General features: G+C 42.7%; 1 protein-coding gene across 1 annotated transcript in view; it reads left to right on the top strand.

The window, feature by feature from the left end:
- LOC144497517 (serine/threonine-protein kinase N2-like) overlaps positions 1-19,309 on the top strand; it is a 118,828-nt gene that overhangs the window by 62,046 nt on the left and 37,473 nt on the right. The window contains exon 3 of the mRNA XM_078218903.1: positions 13,605-13,750. Coding sequence (XP_078075029.1) covers positions 13,605-13,750 — 146 coding nt within the window. The remainder of the gene's footprint in view (positions 1-13,604; positions 13,751-19,309) is intronic.

Below are 19,309 nucleotides of genomic sequence, written 5' to 3'. Positions count from 1 at the left end.
TCTTTTCATTTTCTTTCATCTATTTCTCATTAAGGTTTCAAAATCACATCAACTGCAATGATGATAACAAGTGTTTCACAAAAACAGACATTTTAAAACAGTGGTAAATCCCAGACATTGACGTAGATTTCCCATTCTGAATTGAAGTAACAATAAATATAACTTGTGTACACAGCTGCATAAATGTATCTGTATAAATGGATTCCCCAGAGCTTTGACTTCACTAATGTTCATGGAGATCAAGCAGTCAGGGTTTCAATGGATCCAGCAGACAATCTGGTTTGTAAAGGTGTTCATGTTAAAATCTGCGTTCTGAGGAGTAGCACTTGCAAGTGTACCAACTAAATGGCAAAAGGGTTTAATGGTAGGTAGCGATGATGCAATAGCAAAACTTGGCTGAACCTTGAATGTAGAGATAGACATCAAGGGATTTTACATCAGTGTAACTGGGCAAAAATCGATGTTAAATTGTAAAAAGATGGGGTAACCAACAAGCTGGGTATTAAAAGAAACAAGGGAGATGGAAAAGCAGAGAAGTTTGAGGAAATTCCAGGTTTTATTCTCCCTATGTAGTTGAAAGTTTGGTAGCAGTTCACTATATTTAGTTTGTGGGTATGAAAGGCTTGCACTTTTCACAAACTCAGGACTTTCTGAAGCAAACCACAGCCATTCAAGTACTTATGTGTAGTCACTATTATAATATAGAAGGCCTACCTTCTCAACCTTGCCCCTTGCTGGAGGTGTGGTAATCTTCAGGTTAATTCACCACCAGTCAGCTCTCCCCCTCAAAGGGGAGAGCAGCCTATGGTCACCTGGGACTTTGGCAACTTTACCTTTATAATATGCCAAAAGTCCCAATCCTAACATGAATTTTATAGTTAATTTTTTGCAGCATACTCCATTGCATGTGTCATTAGAATGCATTTAGTACCCACTGGTCAGCTTTCTAAATTATTTGTTTAGGAAGGCCTGTTGAGGAAAAATAAGTGGCAGTTTCCCACTCCAACCTTGGTGAAGGGAGGGTGAAATGCACAAGAGGCCAGAGTTGGAGGAATGCCGAGATCTTAGGGTTGAATGGCTGGAGGAGGTTGGAGATGGGGAGGGTGAGGCCATGGAGGGATTTGAACACAAGGATGAGAATTTTAATTTTGAGGCATTTGTAGACTGTGTGCCAAGGTAGGTCCATGAGCATAGAGGTAATGGTTGAACAGGACTTGCTGCAAGCTAGGATATGGTCAGCAGAGTTTTGGATGAGCTCAACTTTATGGAGGGTGGAAGTTGGGAGGCTGGCCAGGAGTGTATATGGAATAGAGTCTGCAGGTAACAAAAACATGAATGGCAGTCTTGACTGAGGCCAGGGTGCAGACATATATTATAGATGTGAACTAGGCAGTCTTTTTAATGGAGAGGATATGAGGTCTAAAGTTCAGCTCGGTTAAATAGGACGCAGGTTGCAAACGATCCGGTTCAGCTTGGAGCCATGGCTAGTGGGGTGGAATCAGTGGCTAGGGTTTGTGCTTGGATTCGAAGACAATGACATTAGTCTCTCCTATATGTAATTGAGGAAATTTCTCTTCATCCAATATTGGACCAGCACTCTGACGCTGCAAAGACAGTTGATCTGATCTGTTTTTAGATGAAGCCGGCATGTAGAGAAAAGGGATGAAACAAGGTTGCGGAAGGCAGAGCAGGGAGAGAGGTCGTTGCAGGAGATTCTCAGGCTAAAACTAGATCAATAAAATTTGAATGAGGCAAGGGCTATACCACTCATCTGGCCAACATTGGATGAAGATGGTGTCAAAGGATCAGGTGGAGATCCAGGTGGAGAAGGATAAGGTGGGATCATGCACCCTAGTAATAGTTGCATAGAACGCTGTTTCGGACTGATTTGAGCTGTTTCAAGGCTGTGACAGGAGCTGAAAACTGTTAGTATGTGAAGGAGAGACAGGAAATTCCCTACCAGTCCATCCAATCTGATCTAGTCAGCATTGATCCCTCTTACAATATACACACTCCATGCAGCTGGAAGAGTGTTTTAAAAGTAAGGCCAATTAGAAAAACAAAGATTCCTTTTCAAGATTCTAGTCTAGGGTGATTGAAATCCAGGTCAGATAAACTCTGATTTATGTTACAGATGCCTGCCTACCTCTTGCATGCGGTATCCTCTGCCCCACTCAAAAATAGCTCCGCCTTGCACTTGAAGGAATATAGTGAGCCAACAATCTGTTCCACTGCGCTCTCGGGGAAGAGCTGCCTTGCATCCAACCTAATTGCACCTTTAACAGAACTTGGAAACATGACCTCTTACTCCTTCCTAGCCTATTCTGTCAAAATTTCTCTGTATACAATCCAATATTATTTTTAATCAAACTAGATCAAGTCCCCTTTTGCTTTGATAAAATTATAGAGACCCAGCTTTTTGAGGCTATCTAAATAACTAAGGATTGAAAATTGATCTCGAGGCCCTGTTCCGCAAAGTTCACTCACCATGTGAGCAGGCGAGAGCTGTTGTGATTAACCAAGTAAGAAGTCTCACAACACCAGGTTAAAGCCCAACAGGTTTATTTGAAATCACGAGCTTTCGGAGCGCTGCTCCTTCAGGTGAATGTTCAGATAGTTCATGATTCCAAATAACCCTGTTGGACTTCAACCTGGTGTTGTGAGACTTCTTACTGTGCTTACCTCAGTCCAATGCTGGCATCTCCATCTCGTGACTCACCAAGGTCTTGTAGGAACAAAGTGGAATCCTTTTGCTTTTTTGTGAAATGAACTTCAAACCCTGGGCACTTCAACGATAGTTTCCTGGCACTAGTCATGGCTATTAAGAAATTGATACACAAACAATCAGATTTTTCTCTTTCATCACTGACTTTCATTCTTTTTTGGATGTATGTTTAGAACTTGATCTGCCCACATGCAAGGCTGTGAATTTTGGAGTTAAAAATATTGCCAAACATTGGCCTGACCACCCGCCCCCAACTGTGCAAATAAATCTACTTATGGCAATTGTACATCTCTACATCCCAAACCTAGCAACTATCTAGTTGATGATCCACAAATTTGCATGTCAGTTCCACTAACACCTACCAGAAATAAAAATCCCTTCTAATCCGGCAACCACTGAAAACTCTAGCAAATGTTAATCCATTAACAGCCACTTGCTGCCCACAATCATGCAATCCACTGCAGTGGATTACCACTAATTCCACAGATTATTTTTATGGAGAAGTAAAGTATGGAATATAGGCCATTCAGCCCATCATGTGTGCACTCACTCGTTCAAGGAAATTCAGTTCCTTTTTTTTTAAACCTGAATTTCTTCAAATAATTACCCAATTTCCTTGAATCTGTATCTACCACCCTATCAGGCAGTGCATTCCTGTTCCCTACCCACTTGTTACAAAATGTTTTTCCATGTGTTGTTTTTGCCAATCACCTTAAATTTGTGCCCTCTGGTTATCTCAGTTTTGAATCCCAGTTTGGGTGACTGCCTGTGTGGAGTTTGCAAGTTCTCCCCGTGTCTGCATGGGTTTCCTCCGGGTGCTCCGGTTTCCTCCCACAGTCCAAAAAAATGTGCGGATTTGGTGTATTGGTCATGCTAAATTGCCCCTTAGTTTCAGGGGGGCTATCTAGGGTAAATGCACGGGATTATGGGGATAGGGCCTAGGTGGGATGTGGTCGGTGCAGATGCGATGGGCCGAATGGCCGCCTTCTGCCCTGTAGGATTCTATGTCTGTTTAGCACCTGTTCCTGGCTTTTCTCTATTTATAAAACCCAAGACCCCTTATGCTTTAAATTGTTTTTGTTGACCTATCTTAAAAGATTTGTGCATGAACTACCCATTTCTCTCTCCTTGTATGCATTAGTATGTGTTATCGCTCTTCAATCTTCCTACCAGAATGCATCCCCTCATGCTTTTCTGTCATTTTAACTGAATTTAATCTGCCATGTATCCTTCATTCCACCAGCCTGTATGTCCTCTTGAAGTCTATTACCATCTCCCTCACTCTTTACTATGCTTCCAAGGTTCATGTCATTTGTAAATTGAGATTGTATACTGTACGTTTAGGTCCAAGTTGTAACATTTATCAAAAACAGTGGTAGTTCTGATACTGAACATTTGCTATATCATCACTATATATCTTTCTCTCCGGTCTGAAAAGCAGCCATTCAGCATATTGCTTCCTATCCCGCAACCAATTTTGTACCCGTGCAACTCCCCCAAACATTTTATTCCGTGGGCTTCAATTTTGCTAACAAGTCAAATGTATTTTATCAGCTGCCTTTTGAAAGTCCCAGTTCATCATAACTGCACTACCTTCATCCACCCTCAACTGTTAACCTCATCAGAAAAAACTTGGGTTAGCCAAAGATGATTTCCCCTTAACAAATTCACGCTGGCTGACCTTTATTAGTCCGTGTGTGTCCCAGTAGTGGTTCATTTTCTCCCACGTCATTGTTTCTAAACATTTCCCACCACCAGTGTTAATCTGGTCTGTAGTTGCCAGATTTAGTCCTTTTTTATTGTACAAGGGTGTAACTCTTTACAATCCTCTGGTCTGTAGATTATGGTCGGCAGCTGCAGGGTGGCACGATGGCACAGTGGTTAGTTAGCGCTGCTGCCTCACAGCAGGGACCCGGGTTCGATTCCCAGCTTCAATTCGCAGCTTGGGTCACTGTCTGTGTGGAGTTTGCACGTTCTCCCCGTGTCTGCGTGGGTTTCCTCTGGGTGCTCTGGTTTCCTCCCACAGTCTGAAAGACGTGCTGGTTAAGTGCATTGACCCGAACAGGCGCTGGAGTGTGGCAACTAGGGAATTTCACAGTAACTTCATTGCGGTGTTAATGTAAGCCTCACTTGTGACTAATAAATAAAATTTGACTTTTAATACTCTTGGGTACATCGGGTGCATACTATCCAGACCACGTGACTTATTCTACTTTAACTGCCTGGATTATTTATTTTACTTTCTCCACACTCTTGGCGACTTCCTTGTTGTTTGTAGCTTTTGAAAAATCTTCTTCCTGGTAAAGACTGATGCAAGTACTAACTTTAGTACCCCAACCATGTCTGCTGCCTTAATTCTCCAGTTTGGTCTCTATTTGGACTCCCTGTTCCTGTGACAATCCTTTTACTGTTAGTATACCTAGACCTTTGGATTCCCTTTTATATTAGCTGTCTTGGCAATCTTGTACTGTCCCTTTATTTTCTTCTCCTCTGTCTCCCTCACATCAGCATGTTGACATCTGCCATGTACCCTTTTCTAATGAATGCTTTATCCAATCTTCCTGCTCTATCATCCAGAGGCCTCTTGTTTTGGATGGCTTACCTTTTCCCTGTTGTAGAAATATACACAGACTGCACTTGAACCATCTCTCTGAAGGTTACTCATTGCTCTATTACATTTCTGCTCGCCAGTCCTTCGACTCAAGTTTGCCCAGGGCAGATTCGACCACCTCAGTTTTCTGAAATTAGTCCTCACCCAGTTAAGTATTTTTATTCTAGACTATTTCTTGTCCTTACCCATATCAATCTAAACCTTATGATACTCTGAGCATTATTTCTAAGTTGCTCCTTCAATGTGAGATTTTCCATTGGCCCACCTCACTCTTCATGATTAAATCCTGCAATGTCTTCTTCCTTACTGGACCAGAAGCATACCGATTTGAACAGATTCTCCTGAACACATTTCAGAAATTCCTTCCTTTATGCTCTTTAACACAGTCTTTGCCATTTTCAAAATAAAGACAAGAAGCACTGGAAAAACTCAGCAGATCTGGCAGCATCTGTGGAGAGCTGAAACTGTGATAATGTTTTGAGTCTGTATGACTCTTCAGCCCTTTACCCCTTTGTGCCAGAATCAGAATTGCACACTTGCGATGTCACCATCCTCGTCTGTATTCAGTGCTGAATGTTACTTTTGAGTGTGCCATAATCCTGGAGGATGAATGCACTGTCTTCCTCTTCCTTCTAGGTGGCTGTCCATTTGGTGGGCACATATTTACATTTCTGCTTGTCTTGCTGCAGACTGACCACCTCCTGAATCCTGCGATCCAGGAAACATTCAGTTAGCCCAGTGTTGCCTCCAAGTCAGAAACTCTCAGCGTATGTTTGAGTTGCTGGAGGTAAAGTGGGCCCTGGAACACCTAAAATGTCCTAGAATTTTCACATGGCACAGGGATTGCAGGCTGCAGGTTATAGCTGTTGCTCCATTCATTTCATGTCATATAATCAATCACATGTAATTCGATGTGATTATTATTCAATAGTAACTGTTAACCAGATTACTTAAACCTGTCATTTGCACATCATCTACAAAAGTGCACCCTAATCCTAAAATAGCCGACAGCCTAAGCAACTAGGCCCAACACATATGATGGGTGGAATTTTTCCTTCCCACCCGCCACAGGAATCGTAGCGGACGGGACAGAAAATTTGGCGGACCATGCAAAGGTCCGTTGACCTCGGACGAGAATTTCCAGTCTTGGAGTGAGCACAGCCGGAAAATCCTGCCTGATGAGTAATGAACCAGAATTTCAAACAATCTGATGATGCAACATTTTTGCTAATGGTGCCTATAATGTAATTGAAGCTGATATTAGATTTGAAAGGGAACATCTAATTTGACTTATCTTAGTGGGCAAAATACAAATGGATGGGTTGAAATAAATATTTGATGCAATTCAAAACCAATTCATTCTCCTAAAAGGTAACATGAGGAAAAAGGCTATTGTGTCGAGTTAAATTAAGTGCTTGAAGAAATGCAAGGGAAAATGGAAATCTAATCAATTATAAGAACTAATTTTTAAAAAAACTTAAAGGACTACAAACTAGTGTTCAAAGGGAGAATATGAAGAGAACAAGCAAGAAATATTAAAGCTAATTGTGAATATTTTCAAAAATGATAGAAAGGAAGTGGTAAAGGGGATTGTGAACCCATTGAAGAAAGATCCAGAGGAGACTGGGGGTCTATAAGGAAATGATAAACTTGTTGCCAAATAGGAATGGCCTCGGTTTGGTAATGCATGACGAGTGGTGTTCCTCAAAACCTGATTTGATTTTATTATTGTCACGTGTATTAGTATACAGTGAAAAGTATTGTTTCTTGTGCTATACACTCAAAGCATACCGTTCATAGAGAAAGAAAGGAGAGAGTGCAAAATGAAGTGTTACAGTCATAGCTAGTGTATAGAGAAACATCAACTTAATGCGAGAGAGATCCATTCAAAAGTCGGATGACAGCAGTGAAGAAGCTGTTCTTGAGTCGGTTGGTACGTGTCCTCAGACATTTGAATCACAGAATACTACAGTGCAGAAGAGGCCCTTCGGCCCCTGGGGTCTGCACCAATGCATGAAATGCCCTGACCTGCCTACCTAATCCCACTTGCCAGCACTTGGCCCATAGCCTTGACTATTATGGCATGCCAAGTACACATCCAGGTACTTTTTAAAGGATGTGAGGCATCCCGCCTCCACCACCCTCCCAGGCAGTGCATTCCAGACCATCACCACCGTCTGAGTAAAAAGGTTTTTCCTCAAATGGAAGAGAGAATGTCTATCTGGGGTGCGTGGAGTCCTTAATTACGCTGGCTGCTTTTCCGAGGCAGCAGGAAGTGTAGACTGTCAATAAGTGGGAGGCTGGTTTAAGTGATGGACTGGGCTTCGTTCACGACCCTTTGTAGTTCCTTGCAGTCTTGGATGGAGCAGGAGCCATACCAAGCTGTGATACAACCAAAAAGAATGCTTTCTATGGTGCATCTGTAAACGTTGGTGAGAGTCATAGCGGACATGCCAAATTTTCTTTGTCTTCTGAGAAAGTCGTGGCATTGGTGGGCTTTCTTAACGATAGAGCTGGCATGGAGAGTCCAGGACAGGCTGCTAATGATCTGGACACCTAAAAAGTTGATGCTCTCAACCATTTCTACTTCCTCCTCATTGATGTAGGCAGGGACACGTCCTCCACGACGCTTTCTGAAGTCGATGACGATCTCCTTCATTTTGTTGACATTGAGGGAGAAATTGTCATCACACCAGTTCACCAGATTCTCTATCTCTTTCCTGTACTCATCATCGTTTGAGATCCGAACCACTATGGTGCTGTCATCACCAAACTTGAAAATTGAGTTGCAGGGGAATTTGGCCCCACAATCATCGGTGTATAAGGAGTGTAGTAAAGGATGAGGCCATATTTCTGGGCACCGGTGTTGAGGATGATCGTGGAGGAGGAGGTGTTGCCTATCCTTACCGACTGCGGTCTGTAGGTTAGGAAGTTCAGAATCCAGTCGCACGGAGGAGCCGAGCCCCAGGAAATGGAGTTTGGAGATGAGTTTTGTAGGAATAATGGTGTTGAAGGCTAAGCTGCAGTCAATAAATAAATAGGAGTTTGACATATTGTCTTTTGTTATCAAAGTATTCCAGAGTTGAGTGCAGGGCCGGGGAGATGACATCTGCTGTGGACCTGTTGGGGTGGTAGGCGAACTGTAGTGGATCCAGGCAATCTGGGAGAATTGATTCGTGCCATGACTAACCTTTCAAAGCACTTCATAATGATGGATGACAGAGCCACTGGACGATAGTCATTAAGGCACGCTGCCTGGGTTTTCTTTGGTACCGGGATAATGATCGTCGTCTTGAAGCAAATAGGGACCTCAGATTATTGTAAAGAGAGGTTGAAGATATCTGCGAATACCCTCACGAGCTGGTCTGCGCAGGATCTGAGTGCTTGTCTGGGTATCCCATCCGGGCCAGTTGCTATCAGGTTGACCTTTGAGTAGGTTGCTCTAATGTCTGTAATGTTGACCTCAGATACTGGTTCTTCCGGGGTGGAGGGCATGCTCTCGCTGACCTTTTGCTCAAAAGGGGCATCGAATGCGTTGAGCTCATCAGAGTGGGTGCATTGATGCTGGCGATTTTACATGCCTTCATCTTGGAGCCTGTTATGTCTTGCACTCCTTGCCATAGTCAGTGGGGGTCCGTGTGGCTAACCTGGGATTGTAGCTTGGTCCGGTACTGTCTTTCAGCATCTTTAATGGATCTCCTTAGATTGTATCTGGCTTTCTTGTATAGGTCAGGGTCACATGACATGAACACCTCAGACCTGGACTTCAGCAGTGCGTATCCCTGTTCATCCATGGTTTCCGGTTTGGGGGAACACTGATTTGCTGCATTGGCACACAGTCTTCTACACACTTATTAATGAAGTCAGTTACTGTCGTGGCGTAACTACAGGCTGGCCACAGAATTTTAAAATACTGGCCAGTCTACTGACTCTTGAGCAGTCCCGTAGGAGATCATCTGATTCCTCAGACCAACATTGCACGACGACTTTTGACAGATTCTTTAACCTGTGCTGGGGCCTCAGGTTTTCACCATATGTATTAGTGACTTGGGTCAAAGACTAGGTGTGTTATCCAGTTATGCAGATGAAATTAGATTAGAAGGCACAGTAAGTTGTGTAAATGTGTGCAGGAAGTGACAACAGTGGGTCAGTTGGGCAAAACTGTGACACAAGGACTTTAATGTGGGTAAGTGTGATAACATCCACTTGAATTCAATAAAAGCAAATGACAACAATGCAGGATGAGCAGATAGATTGGGTGTTCTCGTGTATCTAAATCATTGTTTTTGTACCAGTGAATCTAGCTTTTAATAAAAAGGCTAATGGATTGTTGGCCTTTATCTCAAAGAACTTGAAATACATTAGTGATGAAATTATGTTTCAGTTAATCAGAGCTTTGGTCGGGCCACATCTGAAATCCTAAAGTTTATCTATTAGTCACAAGTAAGGCTTACATTAACACTGCAATGAAGTTGCTGTGAAAATCCTCTAGTTGGCACACTTCGGCCCCCCTGTTCAGGTCAATGCACCTAACTAGCACGTCTTTCAGACTGTGGGAGGAAACCGGAGCATCCTGAGGAAACCCACGCAGACACTGGGAGAACATGCAAACTCCACACAGACACTGCCTCTGTTTTGAGCACCAAACCTCAGGAAAGATGTACTGGCTTTTGAAGGGGTCTATTATAGATTCACCGAAACAATGCTGAGGTTTAAATAAATTTGTAAGGATCGGTTGCATAAACTTTATTCCTGTGAGTGTACAAGGTTGAGGGAGTCTAATTGAGATGTTTAAAATGTTTAAGTAGTTCATTAGGGAGGATCAGTTTGCTTTGGAGCAATCCAGAATGATGGAGCATGGTCCGGACATGAGAGCTAGGTGATATTATCATGTGTGAAATCAGGAATCACATTTTCACATTCAAAGCAGTGCATATCTGAAACTCTTCCCCAAAAAGCTGTGGATGCTGGGTCAGTTGAAGTGCTCATTGACTTTTGGTTAAGTAAGACGCAAGGTGGATAAATTGGTGGGTAAATTGGTATGGAGTTGAGGTACTGTACTAATTGAATAGATTGTTGTTGGGTTAAATTTCTGGGTCAGGCTTGATCCAGAAATTTAACCCAACGGTTAAATTTCCGTGCCTTGGGCGGCACGGTAACACAGTGGTTAGCACTGCTGCTTCACAGCTCCAGGGTCCCGGGTTCGATTCCCGGCTCGGGTCACTGTCTGCGTGGGTTTCCTCCGGGTGCTCCGGTTTCCTCCCACAGTCCAAAGATGTGCAGGTTAGGTTGATTGGCCAGGTTATAAAAATTGCCCCTTAGAGTCCTGGGATGCGTAGGTTAAAGGGATTAGTGGGTAAATATGTGGGGATAGGGCCTGGGTGGGATTGTGGTCGGTGCAGACTCGATGGGCTGAATGGCCTCCTTCTGCACTGTAGGGTTTCTATGATTTCTATGATTCTATGAATGATTGTGTTCTCATCCTGTTCCTGTTTTCCTGCGTTGGACATGTGCATAACTGCATTTATTGCTCATGGATTTCTTTGGTACCAAGATTGAGACCATCTGATCAGCTTCCTGTGCCACATTCTTTCCTTCCCCTAGCCTGCCAGGCTGAACTTGCTCAGACTCCCTTTGCCTTAGCCCTGAGCTATCTCTCCCCATGCTCTCCCAAAGTTCAAGAGACCCAACTCATGTTCTCAATTCTATTCCAATTAAAATAATTACTACAACTCTCTTGCTCCCACGTTAGCTGACATTGTTATCGATTCTCTCTGCTCAAGTTGTCATGACACCTTTGTTCCTGCAAGCTATCTCCAACCTCCCTTTACTCAGTCCTTGAACACATTATTGCCTCAAATCCCCTCATCCTTGCCATCTTCCCCAAAACTCCAAATCTCTCCAAACAGGTTCTGCCTCTGCCACAGTACTGAAACGGCTCTTATCAAAGTCTCAAATAGCATCCTGTACAAACTACCAACTAGCCTTTTGCTCCTTTACTGGTCTGCAGCCTTCGACACAGTTAATCAGAGTATCCTCTTCCAATGTTTCTCCACTGTTATTAGTTGGGACTGCACTTGTTTGATTCCACTACTATTTATCTGATTGTAGCCACAGAATCACCGTTACCTTGGGTGATACAAAAATTTATCTTTGGCCCCTTCCTCTTTCTCAGCTACATGCTGCCCTTCGGTGACTTATCCGGAAACATCATCAGTTTCCACATGTATGCTGAAAACATCCGGCTTTGCCTCACCACCATCTCCTCTTGACCCGTCTACTGTCTCTAATTGTCAGACTGCTTGCCCTACATCCAGTGCTGTATGAGCAGAAATTTCCTCCAATTAAATATTGGGAAGACTGAAGCTGTTGTCTTCCAATCATTTGCTTCTTGAGTCCATTCCTTGGCCTGATGACAGTCTGAAGCTGAAACAGACTATTAGCAACCTCAGTGTCACAATTGACCCCAAAATAAGCTTCCAGCAACATCCTTGGCATTGTGAAGACTGCCTATTTCCATCTCTGTAATATCACCCCACTCTGCCCCTGCCAGCCCCTCTGCTGCTGAAACTCACTACAAGACCTGACTATTCCAGTCCACTCCGAACTGGTTTCATGCATTCTGCCATCTAATGTCATCCAAAACATTGCCTATGTCCTAACTCGCACCAAATTTAGTTCACCCCTGTGCTCACTTACCTACATTGACTCCTGATTAAGAAATGTCTCTCTTTAATTCTCATCCTTGTTTTCAATTCCCTCTATTGTTGTCAACCCCTCAATTCTTTCTGTCTCTATAATCTCCAGTCCTAAAACCCTCGAGATATCGACACTCAACTAATTCTGGCCTCTTGAGTAAGCCCAATACTATTGGCCTCCAACTGCTTAGGTTCTAAACCACTGCACCTCTTTCCTTTATGATAGTCCTTTTTAAACCTACCTACTTGACTAAGCTTTTGGCTGTCTTCCCCATTATCTTCTTTTAATGTTTGCATTTTTTTGAGCCGACTCGATGGGCCGAATGGCCTAATTCTGCTCCTATAACTTAAAACAACTCTCTGGAGTCCTTGGGATATTTTATTACATTAAGGTACTATATAAATATAAGTTGTTGTGGCCATCTCCTTTTGTTTAATTTGAATAAAAATTGTGAGCAGAAGGTTCAGCATCTTCTATTTGCTCTCTCTGGTAATAATTTTGAAGACCAGTTTTTTTTTTGTTGTGTAGCCCAAGAAAATTGAATAGAAGCCACTCAGTAATTTAACTTGTTCCAATCGTATCATTATCCAAGATGTTATAGTTGTTGGAGACCAGTGAGTAACAGTTACCCCAGTCAAATTGTTTTTTTAAATTCCTTCATGGGACCTGAGCGTCGCTGGCTGGGCCAGCATTTATTGCCCATCCCTAATTGCCCTTGAACTGAGTGACTTGCTCGGCCATTTCAGAGGGCAGTTGAAAGTCAACCACAGATCTGGTAAGGACGGCAGATTTCCTTCCCTTAAGGACATTAGTGAACCAGATGGGTTTTTCTGACAATCAACAATGGTTTCATGGTCATCAGTAGATTCTTCATTCCAGGGGTTTTTATTTGAGTTCAAATTCCACCATCTGCCGTGGCGGGATTCGAACCCAGGTCCCCAGAACATCAGCTGAGTTTCTAGATTAATAGTCTAGCGATTAATATCACTAGGCCATCGCTTCCCCCCCTGCCTCAAAATGCTCAAAATCAATGGATGTTATTTACTACAACGACAGTGGTTAAAAAGACCAATAAAACTGAAATACTGAATCCCTGCCCCCTTGCCTTTGCAAACTTTGACTCAGGATGTGTCAGCCGCACCACAATCTATTTGATGTCAAGCTAATTAACCGCTGTGGAGGTTAGAGAGCAATGTGAAAGCAGTCTCACGATCACGATTGATTATTTGAGACGTGTCTCAAAAGATGTCATGTCAACATTATAAAGGTTCTGTTAGCATTTCATCATTTCACCTTTTCCTATGCCAAGAATTGAGCTTCAGGAAGTATTTTCAGTCATTGAACGGGAGCTTTGCCTCTTTTTTTATCAGTATTTCTATCCAACTAATACTTTAATGATTGTGAATTTTGTCAAATGAATCTCACTGAGCAGATTCCTGTAGAGTATCATGGCAGGGGTTTACATTGCCATAATTCTTTCAAAATATTTTTTTTACAAACTGTTGCTATTTTGATGCCTCAGCACAAAACGTTAATGGAATTCCATACACAAGTCCTTTATGTTTTCAGATTGTCCTCGAACTCCAGATACTCCTAACCCTGAGTCTACAAATAATAGCCGCATTGCTGCCTTGAAGAAACAATTGGACATTGAGCTGAAAGTGAAGTTGGGAGCTGAGAATATGATTCAGATGTACTCAAATGGATCTTCAAAGGTGGGTTAATGTGCTAAAATACATCTGCACGGTTGTACATGATACAACCATCTATATGCCAAAACAAATCTATTCAAACTAAACCATTGCTTGCTACTTATGTCTTAGTACATCCATTTGTTTTCAACTTTTCTAGCAGAAACTCAGCTCCTTTGCTAACGTTCCAACAAAATAATTATAGAACGTCAGTATTCTGTTCAGCTCAAGTCAGTGTTCTGGAATTATTATATTTGAGTACTTTTTGCATTTATCTGTGCAAGTGGAGCTCTGTCTCAACCTATGGGCCATGTAGCTGCAAATCTAAAGTAAATTAGTTGGAATATTCTTAAGGGCGTTTAACCAGATCTTACCAGCCTGAGTAAATCCCAACAAGTTTATTTTCAGGTAGCAGTCAGCTGTGCAAGACCCACCCATTGGGAGATGGTGCTCGAGTCTCAAGTGCATTATGAAAGCAGCTAAACAAATCTGACTACTAAAGCCAGACTGGGATTGATATCTCCTCTCCTGGCTCTAAAGGTTGTACTTGAATGTGTTTGACTATTCTCAATCAAAGCCCTAATGGCACACGTCCCGTGCATGATTATTTCTGGCACGAGGTGGGCTGGGGTAAACATTGATGTAGCACAGGGTGTTCTTGTGAAGTTGGGACTAAGGTACATTGTTAAAGCAGTGTAGTGAGATCATTATTCTGCATCTGAGTCCTTGGTGCTGACTGATGTTTGAATGGAAGGCGTTCTGCTTCCTGTACCTGCATCCTTCACCTTGATCACGTAAAATGACCAACAAATATAAACTGATAATGAAGTTAATGCAGTGGCTGTATCTGTAAATTTATGTGGTGAAGTTCCTCGTGGATATAATACTTTATATGTCTCTTTGGCTTATTCCAAAATTTCAACAACACCCTTGTTTTATCCCTTAAATTGTTCTCTCCTGATTTACAGGCCACAGTTTACTCCCGGTCACTGGGAATTCTCTGGAGCTCATCCAAGTGGCTTCCAAGCATCCTTGATGTGCGCAATTTGTTGCCACAGAACATGATTTAATATTTTAAAATATACCTCCCTGCTACATAATTTGTGCCATAATATTTTAAAAGTGGTTAACCAAAAACACCAGATCTTTGCAGATTTTATGTTTGACAATACTCAGTTGTTTTATTTGCAGTGAAGTACACTGCTGAGTACGACTGATCTCAATCATAGAATCCCTACAGTGCAAAAGGAGGCCATTCGGCCCATTGAGTCTGTCTCCAACAGAGCATCTTACCCAGGCCCTATCCCAGTAACCCCACACATTTGCCCCGCTAATCCCCCTAATCTGCACACCTTGGGACGCTAAGGGGCAATTTGGCATGGCCAATCCACCAAACTGCACATCTTTGCACTGAGACACTAATCCGGAGCAAACCCACGCAGACACTGGGAGAATGTGCAAACTCCAGGCAGACATCAACCGAAGCTGGAATCGAACCCGGGTCCCTGGCGCTGAGAGGCAGCAGTGCTTACCACCGTGCCACTCAGTATGTACCTCTCTATTTTAAAAGTACATCTTTCTCTCCCAATTTCTCTCGAAGCTACTGATTTAGATGTATGGCTCTGCAGGAACTGGAAGTCCCCTGGACCTCAACCAAGTGACTGTCGTTTTTTGTTTGTGAGCTTGTTTTACTGACTCTGCATATTTGATTATGACGTGAATTTTGTCCTTGCCCAAGATGGTCATAAGCATTTCCAATTAGAATTGCTAAATAAAAATGGAACAGCAGAAGCCTAGGTTTTCTTTTCCTCCTCAGTCAGGGCTAATGAAGTGCCCCAACTAATTTCTTGACTGTGATCGGCATAGTCCTCTGATTGAACCTGATACCTTTTGGTTCATGTGGCTAAATAACACACCAAATGTGCATTTGTTCTCCAAACCATCTGGGAAGCTGGTCATATTCTCTTAGGGCTAAACTCTGCTGCGTATTTTGTTTGGCACAAAGGCAGGGCAATCTCTAGACTACAGCTGTACTGTTGAAATCACAGTGTCGAAGTATTATACATCACCTCCTGCTTTTTTTCCGTTGAAAGGCAGCACCAATTTATTTGTGGCTAAAGGCTTGGGGAGTTCTGTCTGACTAGACGAAGTATTCACCAAACTAGACGACTGTTTGTTTTCTATAGAACCCAAACCTTGGCTGGAACTTGCTTTTAATATTAGTAAGTTCAGTAATAGAACACATTATGTCTTGTAGTTGCAACCCGTTAGGGAATGACTAGGTAAAATTGAGAGATTGTGATTGAAAACAGTTGACATTCTTCAGCTAACTTCCTTGCATATAGATGCAAAAGATGCATCTATTTCAAAAAGGTTGTTGAGAATTTTCTTTTCTAATCCCAAAGGTAGGGGAGTCTAAAACGAGAGGGCATAGGTTTAAGATGAGAGGGGAGAGATACAAAAGTGTCCAGAGGGGCAATCTTTTCACAGAGGGTGGCGAGTGTCTGGACCAAGCTGCCAGAGGTAGTAGTAGAGGTGGGTACAATTTTATCTTTTAAAAAGCATTTAGATAGTTACATGGGTACGATGGGTATCGAGGGATATGGGTCAAATGCGGGCAATTGGGATTAGTTTAAGGGTTTAAAAAAAAAGGGTGGCATGGACAAGTTGGGCCGAAAGGCCTGTTTCCATGCTGTAAACCTCTGACTCTTATTTGATTTTGAATGGCTGTAGAAAATTTGCCTGTTGCACTGACAGAAGAAAGCAGTTATACTTTGAGCCGCCTTAGTTTTAAACTAAAAATCCATGTTGCGTTGGCACGATGTAGGATAAAGAAATGAATGCAACAGCAAAGGTTGCTGTTTATTTTGGAGTAATGCAGATTAGCACAAGTTTCTGCTGGTTGTAAGTTGGTAATGGAAAAGGAAAACTGGAAATGCACAGCGGGTCTGTGCATCTGAAAAGAGATTAGTATCTGTGGTGGAGACTGTAGACCATTCGACTTTGCTGTGTATTTCCAGCACTGTATGTTTCAGGTTCTGGAATTTTGCAGCGGAATACTCTTATCTTGGGAGGGGCCAGGAGCATTTAGCATGAACATTCTTGTAGTGTTAGCCATAATAGAATATGAAGTTTGGAAACAAAAGTAACAATTTCCATTTCAATATTGCTTCATATGTTCAAAATGTCCAAATACAATTAATTAGAAAACATAGAAATATAGAAAAATATGAGCAGGAGTAAGCCATCCGGCCCTTCGAGCCGGTTTCACCATTTATTTTGATTATGACTTATCATACAACTCCAAAGCCTGATCACACCTCTTCCACCACCCCCACCCCCTTCCCTTATCATGGCTCAAGGATTGGTGTGGGAGGAATGGGTTTGAATTCATGGGGCATTGGCACCAGTATTTGGGCAGATGGGATGGTCTCCGTGCTGGGACCAGAGTCCTAGCGAATCGTATCACTAGGGCTGTAGATAGGGCTTTAAACTAATATATGGGAGGGAGGGTGCAGAGGTAAGAGGAATTACGAAATCAATGGTAGAGGAGAGGGAGCGAGTGCAAGTGAATGAGGGCATTCAAGTAGTTAAAGGAGGGCGAGGGAGAGGTTGATAGCGTTTCATCAAATCGGGTCCAGATAAAAGCTGGAATAAAGACACTTTGCCTGAATGCAAGAAGCATTCGGAACAAAGTTAATGAGTTGATGGTGCAAATCAGCACAAATGAGTATGATCTAGTGGCCATTACAGAAACGTGGCTGCAGGGAGACCAGGACTGGGAGATGAATATCCAGGGGTATCAGGCATTTAGGAAGAATAGACAGGAAAGAAAAGGTGGTGGGGTAGCTCTGTTAATAAAAGATAAGGATGTGGAGATGTCGGCGTTGGACTGGGGTAAACACAGTAAGAAGTTTAACAACACCAGGTTAAAGTCCAACAGGTTTGTTTTGTAGCAAAAGCCACACAAGCTTTCGGAGCCCGAAAGCTCCGAGGGGCTTGGGGCTCCGAAAGCTTGTGTGGCTTTTGCTACCAAATAAACCTGTTGGACTTTAACCTGGTGTTGTTAAACTTCTTACAATAAAAGATAATATCAGGGTAGTAGTGAGGGATGACATAGGCTCTAAGGAACAAAATGTGGAATCGTTATGGGTAGAGATAAGGAATAGTAGGGGGAGAAAGGCACTAGTAGGCGTGGTCTATAGGCTCCCAAATAATGTTGAGGTGGGGAGGGCTATAAACAAGCAAATAATGGATGCGTGCAAAAACGGAGCGGTAATAATCATGGGGGATTTCAACCCGCATATTGATTGGCTGACTCAAGTTGGAAGGGGTGGGATGGCGGAAGAGTTCTTGGAATGCTGTCGGGATAGTTACCTTGAACAGTATGTTACAGAACCGACGAGGGAACGAGTTATCTTAGATATGGTAATGTGTAACGAGGTAGGTAGAATTAAGGATGTTCTTGTGAAGGACCCTCTTGGGTCAAGTGATCACAATATGGTCGAATTTCTGGTACAAATGGAAGAGGAGAAAGTAGGGTCCCATACCACTGTCCTCTGTTTGAACAGAGGGAAGTACGATAGGATGAGGGCTGAATTGGCTAAGGTGAACTGGGAGAGCAGACTGGTAGGTAGGACAGCTGAGGAACAGTGGAGGATTTTTAAGGAGATCCTTTTCAGTACTCAGCAACAATATATTCCGGTGATAAAGAAGGACTGTAAGAAAAGGGATAACCAGCTGTGGATAACGAAGGAAATTAAGGAGAGTATTAAATTAAAGACCGATGCGTACGGAGTGACCAAAAATAGTGAAGAATCGGAAGATTGGGAAAACTTTAAGAAACAACAAAGAACAACTAAGAAAGCGATAAAGAAAGGAAAGATAGGTTATGAAGCTAGGCTAGCTCTAAATATAAAAAATGATAGTAAAAGCTTTTACAAATATATAAAAAGGAATAGAGTGGCAAGAGTGAATGTTGGACCCTTGGAGGACGAGAGGGGGGATTTAATAGTGGGAAATGAGGAAATGGCTGAAACTTTAAATAAGGTTTTTGTGTTTACCGAATATTAACGATAGAGGGTTGGTAGGAGGAGAGGTACTCAATACAATTAATGTTACCAGGGAGGCAGTGCTTGGTAGACTAACGGGACTGAAGGTGGACAAGTCCCCGGGTCCGGATGGAATGCATCCCAGGGTACTGAAAGAAGTGTCAGAGGTAATAGCGGATGCGTTAGTGGTTATTTATCAAAATTCGTTGGATTCTGGGGTAGTGCCGGCAGATTGGAAAACGGCTAATGTTACGCCGCTGTTTAAAAAAGGAAATGGACAAAAGGCGGGTAACTACAGGCCGGTTAGCTTAACATCTATAGTTGGGAAAATGCTGGAATCCATCATTAAAGAAGAAATAGCAGGCCATCTGGATAAGAATGGTTCGATTCAGCAGACGCAGCATGGATTCACGGGGGGAAAGTCATGCTTGACGAACTTGTTGGATTTTTATGAAGGTGTGACTAGTGCGGTTGACGGAGGGGAACTGGTGGATGCGGTGTTTTTGGATTTCCAAAAGGCGTTTGATAAGGT

This window comes from Mustelus asterias, chromosome 8 (assembly GCF_964213995.1).
Source record: "Mustelus asterias chromosome 8, sMusAst1.hap1.1, whole genome shotgun sequence".
NCBI lineage: Eukaryota > Metazoa > Chordata > Chondrichthyes > Carcharhiniformes > Triakidae > Mustelus > Mustelus asterias.
This window is presented reverse-complemented; position numbering and strand designations above follow the sequence as displayed.